This window comes from Tachysurus vachellii, chromosome 6 (genome assembly GCF_030014155.1).
Source record: "Tachysurus vachellii isolate PV-2020 chromosome 6, HZAU_Pvac_v1, whole genome shotgun sequence".
Classification (NCBI taxonomy): Eukaryota; Metazoa; Chordata; class Actinopteri; order Siluriformes; family Bagridae; genus Tachysurus; species Tachysurus vachellii.
The window spans coordinates 26,149,459-26,160,972 of NC_083465.1; the positions used below are offsets into that span (position 1 = coordinate 26,149,459).

At 42.9% G+C, this 11,514-nt stretch overlaps 1 protein-coding gene across 1 annotated transcript in view; it reads left to right on the top strand.

The window, feature by feature from the left end:
• The window catches only part of mmaa (metabolism of cobalamin associated A), a 10,268-nt gene extending 2,713 nt beyond the window's left edge, over positions 1-7,555 (top strand). The window contains exons 3-7 of the mRNA XM_060873123.1: positions 657-779; positions 876-1,046; positions 1,179-1,264; positions 1,369-1,518; positions 4,511-7,555. Coding sequence (XP_060729106.1) covers positions 657-779; positions 876-1,046; positions 1,179-1,264; positions 1,369-1,518; positions 4,511-4,798 — 818 coding nt within the window. The 3' untranslated portion in view covers positions 4,799-7,555. The remainder of the gene's footprint in view (positions 1-656; positions 780-875; positions 1,047-1,178; positions 1,265-1,368; positions 1,519-4,510) is intronic.
• Positions 7,556-11,514: the final 3,959 nt, after the last annotated feature.

Consider the following 11,514-nt stretch of genomic DNA (forward strand, 5'->3'; position numbering starts at 1 on the left):
TTGAAGTGTCCAATGGAGTTATGAGATTTGCGCTCAAGCTATTTGCAAGACTTTAGATTGGTTAATAACTTGTATAAATAACAGACCCACGTGGGGACTGACCAATAGCATCGATATGTGAAAAAATATGAAATTGACCAAATTTGGACATACGAGGTTTCCGCCCGACAGCGACGATATGTTAATTTATCTTTAGTAATGATTTTTTCTTGTGTATCATTCCTATATACCCCGTGTGCCTTTCCCATGTACCTTCCCCATCTACCCTCCCTGTGTGCCCCCTTTTCTTATTATAACACCAAAGGGAGAATAAATCTCTAATAGGATCTCTAATGGGTTCAGCAAATAAGTGTAAAGGTCAGGTGTCCACAAACGTCTATCCATATAGTGTTTCTCAGAGTAGGACTGGGGATGTTTCATGATCCCCAGGAGGAGCTGGGATCTGTACCTAGGACAGAAGAGTCTGCACTGACATACTCAGTCTGCTGGCACTGAAGCTCCCAGGATAAGATGAAGAAAAACGAATGAATGAACGATTGCAGCATGGCTGTCCTTTCTCTGTGGAATCTTGTCCCCTATCACATGATCACATGGCAATGAGAACAGTGCAAATGAGAGAGTTGCCATGATATTTTATATACTGTTTGTGATCGCAGGTTTGTCTGGTCCTCCTGGTGCTGGTAAATCCTCCTTCATTGAGGTTCTGGGGAAAATGCTGACAGGAAAAGGCCACAAAGTGTCTGTCTTGGCTGTGGACCCTTCCTCATGCACTACAGGAGGTAAGCTGTGCTACACACAGTACTGTTATGTCGTCAGGTCTGGTAACAAAATTTTAATAAAGTAAAGTCAGTGTGAACGACACTGTGCTGTCACAGGTTCGCTGATGGGGGATAAGACACGGATGACCGAGCTTTCGCGAGACATGAACGCCTTCATCCGGCCGTCACCGTCTTCGGGCACGCTCGGTGGGGTAACAAGGACCACCAATGAAGCCATAGTCCTGTGTGAAGGAGCAGGATATGACATCGTGCTCGTCGAAACAATGGGTAAATGTGGAGCTCTTATTTATTTGTTCGTTTGTTTATCCATAAATCTCTATTTTTTTAACCTAGAACATCAACTAATATATGTGCAGTTCATGTCTTTGTGTGTGTGTGTGTGTGTGTGTGTGTGTCCAGGTGTTGGACAGTCTGAATTTGCTGTGGCTGATATGGTAGACCTTTTTGTATTGTTGATTCCGCCAGCAGGAGGCGACGAGCTACAGGTCAACATTCCACTTCATTTAACTCCGTTTTTTGAAAAAAACAAACATTTTTTTGACATAAATTTCTCCCTTTATCCCTTTTTTTATTTATTTGGGTAATACAGGGAATAAAGAGAGGCATCGTTGAGAAAGCCGACCTGGTCGTGGTCACGAAGTCAGACGGTGATCTGGTCGTTCCGGCACGAAAGATTCAAGCCGAGTACACGAGTGCATTAAAGCTGCTCAGAAAGAAAACCAAAACCTGGACACCTAAAGTACGTCTCCATGCAAGCGGGTGTTCGTTGTTTAGATGTTTTTTTTTTTGTTTTTTTTACGTATAACACACATAAGCAAAGGATAAGGTTTAAAATGATTCACAGAATTTGCAGGGAATGGTATGAATATCCAAAAGCCTCTTAGTTGAAAAGAGAGTCTGGATGATTAAAAGATTACAGTTACTCAAACAATCGTTGTTACAAAAGTCATCTCACAATATTTCGAAGCTTGAGGCGTTCGGGTTACAGCAGAAGAAGTCCGTCAGGCTCTGCTCCTGTGAGCCAAGAAGAGGAACCTGAGACTGCAGTGTGTAAAGGAAGATCTTTTCTCAATCTAAATATTTTTCACAACATTATAAAGATCGATTGAAGTGAAGATCTTGGGATTTCTTCTCACAACCTTCCAGGCACTCCTCGTATCCTCCTGATGTTTCCTCTTAATAATTTCTCTCTAATCTCTTGTCTTCTTCCTGTTGAAATCTCTTTGAAATGAAACCTATTTTGTCTCTAAAATAATAATTCCCCAGGAGGTGATGTTTGTCTTGTTGTTCCTGCACTGTGGCCAGCAGAGGAGGCTGTTTCTTATCTGTTTTGCTTCAGACGCTTCTGCTCGGTACATGCGTCCCGCACATGTCAGCCTGAGCCGGAAACCGACCCTCGTCCACAATACAGTTCATAAAACAGTCCTGGGCTGCGATTCAGATGACATTCCTGCCTGTGAATACTCGCCTTTATGCCAGAGGACCGATCCACCTTCTTTAATTAACACCAGGGATCGGATGCCAGCAGCGCTGACCGACACGGCTAGCGTCACGCGTAACATTCTGCTAAACGACCGACTTTGGCGCAGCTCTGGTATCCTCGGTCCACCCCGTTCCTTCACATTCTGCATTACACTGATTGAGCTTAGGGTTTCATGTACTGTATATAACATGCTGTAATGTCTAATTCCCAGCATGCTATTCTCTGCCTTTTGGACACTGGCACACAGCCCTTTGTCTTTTATCCCCACAGCAGTACATCTGCCTATTGGCAGCACGCCAGCGTGGCATTTCACTGATTAGAGGCCACCCACTCACACGAGAGTCGCTCTCATCTTTGTCTCCATATCCACAGAGGGCTCTCAGTGCAGCATCCCTTTCACTCAGCCATATTGATTTCTTTTTTCCCCCCTTTGCTCTGAAGACATTCCAGCCTGTAGTTCATCAGTCACTGAAAGCCAGAAGGCCTGCGTGGGTGTGCTTAACCTTCTTGCATGTCCACAGCTTTGTCAGTACCTTTTAAAGAAGATATTAAATTCATCCTGCCAGAGTTTCTCCTGCGTCGCTTTGATATGTCGGACGCGTCACACCAATCTGCTCGTACTGGATTTTTGACCGGTGAAAAAAATCTTTCCTTTAACATGAGCTTAAATGCAGATGCCCTGTATGTATGTAGGTTTAGTAAAAAGGCCCTCGGACGACGTGTTAGAACGAAGCGAAGCGGGTCTGAATCAATATTTCTTTTCCACTCTGAACCTTGGAAAAATTTGTATGAAAAATCCTTCTTTTTTTGGTCGAAACAAATGAGGAAACATTCCACCCTCTATTTCAGTTACCGTTTATCTATTCGAAGATTCAAGAACTTGTAAAAGTGTAATATGTAAAACTTTTGCCTTCACACAGGACTTCTGCTATTTCTAACTGCAGATTTATTAATCAGACTGTCCAGGAATTTTTTTTTGGTCAATGTTATGCTATTGCTGTGATACACATATGTAATGATCTCTATAGAAAATCTGCGGTGATTTTTTTACAAATATCAGTTCAGTTTATTTGTATGGCGCTTTTAACAATTCACTTTTTCTCAAAGCAGCTTAACAGAAATATAGAGAATATTTTATTTAATTTTACTCACTCACTCACTCACTCATCTTCTACCGCTTATCCGAACTACCTTGGGTCACGGGGAGCCTGTGCCTATCTCAGGCGTCATCGGGCATCAAGGCAGGATACACCCTGGACGGAGTGCCAACCCATCGCAGGGCACACACACACACTGTCATACACTAACACACTCACATTCACTCACACACTACGGACAATTTTCCAGAGATGCCAATCAACCTACCATGCATGTCTTTGGATCGGGGGAGGAAACCGGAGTACCCTGGAGGTGTGAGGCGAACGTGCTAACCACTAAGCCACCGTGCCCCTATTATTTAATTTTATTAATATAAAATTAGGGGGGCACGGTGGCTTAGTGGTTAGCACATTGGCCTCACACCTCCAGGGTTGGGGGTTCGATTCCCGCCTCCGCCTTGTGTGTGTGTGGAGTTTGCATGTTCTCCCCGTGCCTCGGGGGTTTCCTCCGGGTACTCCGGTTTCCTCCCCCGGTCCAAAGACATGCATGGTAGGTGGATTGGCATCTCTGGAAAAATTGTCCGTAGTGTGTGATTTGCGTGAGTGAATGAGAGTGTGTGTGTGTGTGCCCTGTGATGGGTTGGCACTCCGTCCAGGGTGTATCCTGCCTTGATGCCCGCTGACTGAGGCACAGGCTCCCCGTGACCCGAGGTAGTTCGGATAAGCGGTAGAAGATGAATGAATGAATGAATGAATGAATGAATGAATATAAAATTAATGTTTAAAATTAAGTAACTATTTATCTCTAACATTTAGCCCTAATGATCAAACCCCAGGCAACAGTGTCAAGGCAAAAATCCCTGAGATGATATGAGGAAGAAACCTTGAGAGGAACCAGACTCAGAAGGGAACCTCATCCTTATTCGAGTGACACTGGACAGGAAATAATTGCAAGCTTTTCCAAATATCACAGAGTTTGTTTTTTTTTTTTTGCAGTTTGATGATAATTTCAAAAATTGCAAAATCCTGGACGGAAAACTGTGTCTTGAAATTTAGCGTGTTGTAGAGATAAAGTCATGTTGTGTTGATATGATTCTCTCTCTCTCTCTGACTTTATCTCTCTCTCTGTCTCTCTCTGTCATCCTGCTCAGGTGGTCCGGGTGTCTGCTCAGACAGGACAGGGTATACCCGAGCTCTGGGACATCATGCTGCAGTACCGTGATGCCATGTTGTCTAGCGGTGAGCTGCAAACCCGCAGGCGTGAGCAACAGAAGGTCTGGTTGTGGAGCCTGATCCAGGAAAACGCCCTGCGCCATTTTCAGGAACATCCACAGGTTCAAGCAGCGCTGCCCGAGATGGAGCGCAGGGTGGCACAAGGAGAGGTTTCTCCCGGACTGGCAGCCGACCTCCTGCTGAGGGCCTTCAGGACCACACAGTAACACAAAGCCCATTTCATACAGATGTGAAGAAGAATGAATCATGACACTTTCCTGGTTTAGCTTCGTTATTTGGGTCGATGTAATCCCGGGCAGATTGCGGATGTCTTTGCTCTTGTGTATCTGATTGAGATCATGAAGCAGGGGTGGACAAATCATCCTAAAAGCAGGTCAGGCTCATATGAGATTCCCAGGTCCACGCTTTGGCCCTGAAACCTAACCGATAACACTAAAAAAGGTGCTATTTACATTTCTGAATTTTGGCAGACGCTCTTATCTAGAGCTGAACACCTGATTGCAGAGTTAGTTAATTTATAGCATTATTGCTATTGGTTTCTGTCTCGAAAAATATCCAGCAAGTCGTCGGCCACCGTTTTCACAGTGCACGTGAAAGGTATTGACTCAAGTATAAATCTTTATTTTCTCTCTCTATTTTCCTGTTTGTTTTGCTTGCAGGAGACATATGTGTGTGTGTGTGACATGACTGATTTGCGCCTCACTTTACTTTGCTTCATCTAGACTGCATTTTCAGTCCCACAATTTCCTAATTCTTAAAAAAGTTTGTACTTGTGTTATTGATTCACGCGAATTAATGCAGAAGAAGGTGGGATTCAGGACAGGTTGCGTACGCCGTAGTCGCAGCATCGTGAAACACGTTATGTTTAAATAAATAACCATATATAAATTTGTTTTATGAAAGCCAAAAGCAAGCAGGGTTTTTTAACTTCCTCTGTTTTGTTAAATGAGACCAGGCAAGAAAAAACTATGCAGTCTGACAATCTACTCTACTTTTTTACGTTTTTCTAGAGGTAATTATAAGTAAAAAAAAACGAATAGCGAGGACGTGTTATCATCTTGTCTCGGATGCTGGGGCTACCGATTTGTCCCCCCTTGCCCTGATGGATGGGGTGTTAATGTGGAGCACGTTTTATAACCGTGCAGGATTACAATGTGTGTATAAACAGAGATATCACTCAGAGAACTCATGTTTGAGCTAAGCTGCTAAACCTGCTACTAAGTTTTATCCATCCAGTGCTGACCATGGCAGGATACACCCTGGACGGAGTGCCAACCCATCGCAGGGCACACACACACACATTCACTCACGCAATCACACACTACGGACAATTTTCCAGAGATGCCAATCAACCTACCATGTATGTCTTTGGACCGGGAGAGGAAACCGGAGTACCCGGAGGAAACCCCCGAGGCACGGGGAGAACATGCAAACTCCACACACACAAGGTGGAGGTGGGAATCGAACCCCCAACTCTGGAGGTGTGAGGCGAACGTGCTAACCACTAAGCCACCGTGCCCCCCTAGGGAAATTTGAATATTTAATATACTTCTCTGATTATTGTTTTATAAACCCTATCAGAACTGTTACAATGGTAAATGTGACTCTTGTACAGTACATTATGTTCGGGTTTTAACGAGTGAATTAAATAAGTTAAAACGTTCCATGATTCGAGCGTTTTTGTGTTTGGTTTAAATACACGCTATTTAAACAGCATGCTATAAATGAATTCATAATCATCATTTCTTTCTCAAGTGGTTTGTCACATTTCTTTTCAGCACCGTAGCTCGGCTTCTTCTGAAAAGACGAAATGATTTATTATATAAATGGACAGGTCTTCGTCCTTGTAGAGGATTTTATTTAAATAAAGAATCCTCTCTACTACCTACACGTGGTGTGTGACTGTCGTCGCGTATAAACACTAGTCGCCCTGGTTAATATGGACGTACGTTTACACAGTTGCTGCGTGTTTGAAGCTGACCACCAGCATTAAAGGTGCTTTTCACTTTTTACAGACCTTATTTTGATCCTTTGGTTTCTGAGCTGCTGTGTTCTTGAAGGTGGCGAAGCTAATTTTCAGGCCAGAAAAAAATGTAAACCGAAGCTATAAATGACAATATTGTTATTTATATCTGTACAAAGACATTAAACACACTTTCGAGCTGATATCCATTAAGCCGTTTTGACCTTTTTGATTGCTTAAAGTTGAGTGCAAATGTTTGCACACCCTGTGAAAAGCGAGGTTTTTAAATATGGGAAATTTGTACGTTTATGAAGATGTATACAAAAATGTTCTGCTCAAGCGAAAGAATAATCTGGTTTAATTATCAGTCGATGATGAGCCGTCGGTGTTGATGACCTTGACTCTGGTACACCGGTTTAGATAGCTACTAACCATTTCATTTAATAGGAATTAAATGTCCTGAATCTATATAAGAGTCACAGCAGCACCATTTTTGAAATAATAGATTTTATGATGCACTGTTAGACATTTATTTTATAACCAACCCTGATTGATACTCTCCCAGAATGTATGCCTGGACCTGTTTAGATAGCTTCTTGTCCTTCATTATGTTTTATTAGTTATGTTCCCTAACAAGCTCAGGTGAACAGGAACAGATGTATTTAAATTAAAGTCATGTGACGTTTGACAATAAACGCACACATGTGTACTACTTACTTGTTTGCACGAATATTCATGCCTATTGGTGCAATCACTGCTTTTACATTTTTTTTTTAGATTTAATAACTATATGGTTGCCCTGCAATGGGTTGGCACTCCGTCCAGGGTGTATCCTGCCTTGATGCCCAATGACGCCTGAGATAGGCACAGGCTCCCCGTGACCCGAGGTAGTTCGGATAAGCGGTAGAAGATGAATGAATGAATGAATGAACTATATGGTTTTGTTTGTGGGGCCACGGTGGCTTAGTGGTTAGCACGTTCGCCTCACACTTCCAGGGTTGGGGGTTCGATTCCTGCCTCCGCCTTGTGTGTGTGGAGTTTGCATGTTCTCCCCGTGCCTCGGGGGTTTCCTCCGGGTACTCTGGTTTCCTCCCCCGGTCCAAAGACATGCATGGTAGGTTGATTGGCATCTCTGGAAAATTGTCCGTAGTGTGTGATTGCGTGAGTGAATGAGAGTGTGTGTGCACCCTGGTATTGGTTGGCACTCCGTCCAGGGTGTATCCTGCCTTGATGCCCAATGACACCTGAGATAGGCACAGGCTCCCCGTTACCCAAGGTAGTTCGGATAAGCGGTAGAAAATGAATGAATGGTTTTGTTTCTATCTGTAATAGCATTTTTTAAATATTAATTATTTATTTTTAAAGTATTATTATTTTATTGTATACAATTTCTGTTAAGTGTAAGTGAGTTCCAGGGTACAACTCAACAAAATGCAGAAAGCATTCACGGGGGCCAATACTTTTGCAAGACGCATCATGTCTCTGTACTTGGCTGTAATCTGACCTTTTTGGTAGAGAATTATTTCTCTGCCGACGCTAGATGGCGCCATTCGCTTGAACAGAGTGTTGGTCATTATGTAGATGAGACTCTTTCTGCATGCCACAGCTGTATGTCTCAGTCTGCAGTGGTGTGTGTCATGAGTGTGGTGTGCCACTGTGTGTGTGTGTGTGTGTGTGTGTGTGTGTGTGTGTGTGTGTGTGTCGTTAACCCTCTATCTCCCTGTTTCAACTATCACACTGGAGGGGAAAAAGTGTGTCGCTGAACATTACCTCATAATGTTCGAGGTCTGTGTTTGGATGACCTTCTGCCTTGATTTTGCACTGATGAATACAGAACTGCACGTGCATACACAGATCTGTGCCTTTGTGCTCGAAGCTGTGTGTGTGTGTGTGTGTGTGTTCTGTCTCGCATGCATGTGCCCTCTGTCTTATGACTCCATGCTGAATGCAGCGTGAATACTAATAAGCTCTTAAGGCCTCCCTCACCATCAATCACACACAGCAGCTTGATCTCCTGCTCTCAGGCTGTGAGTGGTTCTAAAACTCTTAGGACTCTATTCAAACAGTGCATTTTGTTTATCATGGTGCGTTATTCTTATTTTTACCTTTGTCTACTGTAAGCTTAACATTCAGACTGGTTGAAACTGGGTGAGTATTTAAAGGGTTTTTTATTTATTTATTTATTTATTTATTATTTATATGTACTAAATCTCTTTTAGAGCATTTTTCTCTTCTCACTGTGAATCTGGATCACATGTCTATAATCACCACATGGCCAGCACTTACACAGAAATCACACATCAGTCGTGTGATCATAAGGTTTTCGCATATGAATAATGTGAGAAAAACATGGCAGCACGTTTCACCGTACCGTGCCCTGTTAACTGCACGTGTGAAATAAAGTTGTGTAAAAACGAATGAAATGTGGAACAATCACTAAATTAATGATGTAAAAAGAAATTAAGCATGTGAAGTAAATTTCATGCAAACATAAATGAATCGTGAAAAAATGTCAATTCCAATGTAAAATTGAGTCAAACGTGAAAATGAATCGGTTTTAAATATTCAGGTATGACAATAAAGGAATCATGTATGAGAATCAAATGTGAAAATGAATCTTGTGAAGATCACGTGCACAAAAAGAATTGTGTATGAAAGGTTTCCGTAAAAAAAAAAAAATATATATATATATAACATGCAATCTGTATGATAAACTTTGAAACATGATTATTTTCATGAGGTGTGATTTTCGGTAAGAGTTGCTGCAGTCGTGATTAGTATTGGAGAGCACTAATCACAGTGAATAACTCTCCATTTTGAGTTAAATGTGAAAAAAAGTGTGACTCCTCTGTGTGTACAGTGTGTGGAGACTGGTCACGCTCTGAAGCCTGACAAAAGCCTCCATCTCCCTGCTGTGTTTGCTGTACTCTCCTCTCTCTCTCTTACACACACACACACACACACACACACACACACACAGATGCTGTGACTGCTCAACTGGCTGCCTGTCAACCTCTCTCTCTCTCTCTCTCTCTCAGTCTCTCTCTCTCTCACTCTCTCTCTCTCTCTCTCTCTCTCTCTCTCTCTTGGTCTCTCTCTCTCTCTCTCAGTCTCTCTCTCTCTCGCTCTCTCTCTCTCTCGCTCTCTCTCTCATGACAGATGAGTGGGTAAAGCATTTCCTCCAGGGTGGTGGGCTCTGTTTCGGGAGCTGAGCTGCTGCAAATGATCCCATGAGTACGAGCCTAATGGTGCTAGATTTGTGCTGCAGGAACGTTAGAAGACTGGAGCTTCGAAATAGCTGTAACAGAGAACCAGTTTGGTTCCCTTCGGCCACGGCTGAGAATTAAATGATCAGTGTGTGTTTTTTTTAAAGTTTTTTTTTAATGACGTTAAGCATTCAGGCAATAGAAAGATCAACAGATTACGTTACAGCTTCATTTTCATGCAAAACCTGACATGCCTGTAGGTGGTCAATGCGATAAGGCTTTATTAGTTGCCAAAGGAAAAGCTCGTCTTGATAATGGTGTGTGTGTGTGTGTGTGTGTCTCAATATCTCTGTAATTCTCTCGTCTGCTTCTGGGCTGTGTTTGAGCGCTGATCCCATAGAGGAAGCACTGGCGGGAATAATCAGAGTTTAACAGCGAGAGCAGGCGAACGCAGTAGACCTCTGTAATGGATCTGAGTGAATAATTATTGCGAGGTACAGCTTTGGATGATGGTATAAAAAAAAAAAAACAGATGAGTTCCACTGGATGACTCATTGGCATAAAAGAGAAGAGTGCCAGCGCTCAGTTAATGAATTCCATCTGGTCTGTATCTCAAAATCAGGGTTGGATCAGACCGGGGTCTCCAGGGTTGGCCTTTCTGAGAGTGAGCGAGTACGCAAGAGAGAGAGAGCGAGGGAGAGAGAGAGAAATAAAAAGAAGGAACAAACTTGTATTTTTTGTGGTTCCACCCTCATAACTTTGATGTCAAAACTGCCCTCTTTAGACTGAGATATGTGCATTGTGGTCTTCTCATTCATCCTGGCAGCTCTTTCTCATTCACAACCATACCAAAGAATCTCAAGATGACGCCCGGATCCTCCTCAGGCCACGGAACTCAATCCCTTATGATCCGCCCTCTAATTGCTCACTTTGCCAGTTTAAGAGAAAACAGCTGCTCCCTGAATGCAAAGCCAACACAAACCTTTCTTTGTGGGCCAGAATATCATCATACATACACATTAAAAAAAAAAAGCAAAGGAAGATCAGAGCATGGCAGCAGGCCTGCTAAGGAGGTGAACAGGGTTTTCTGTGATGCATCGTTTCCCAAGCGGAAAAGGAGACATCAAGAGAGGCAGGTTGCCTCTGTGCCTCTCGCTTGGCTCCTTCATCTCTGTCTTGTAGGGCTGATATAATAAAGCAGTGGACAGGGAGGAAGTGCATTGTGTCTCTCCCTCCTGGCCTTCCTTTCAAACATCATCTTTGGTTTGTGTATCTGGAGTACCAGACCAGAGGCTTTGATCAGGTCAGGGGTTTCATCCCAGCTGAAAACTGTTGCCATCGTGCCCTTGAGCAAAACACCAAACCCCATGTGGCTCAATTGTTGAAAAGTGCAATCTGCTTTAGGCAAAAAGAATCATCTAAATCTGTTGAGTGTGTCTTACAGGTTAAACGACCCTAGGTTGGGATAAAATGAACTTTTAATTGTAACCAGAAAAGCAAAACCTTCAATCTAAATCAAGACCCCAGCAATGCTCAGTTCTCTTTGTACAGTCACAAGTGTTAATAAGGAATAACACTCTGGCGGTTGTACTGCTGTAGGATTGATGGGTGGTGTGCAGTCTGGGTGGTGTGATGAGGCCTGATGTGGAGTGGAGCTATTGTTATTAGCCCAAAAGTTGATTATTTTCCCATACCTGAAAATTCTGTCAGTCTGACAGACAGACAGACAGATAGATAGATATTCTTAACTTTG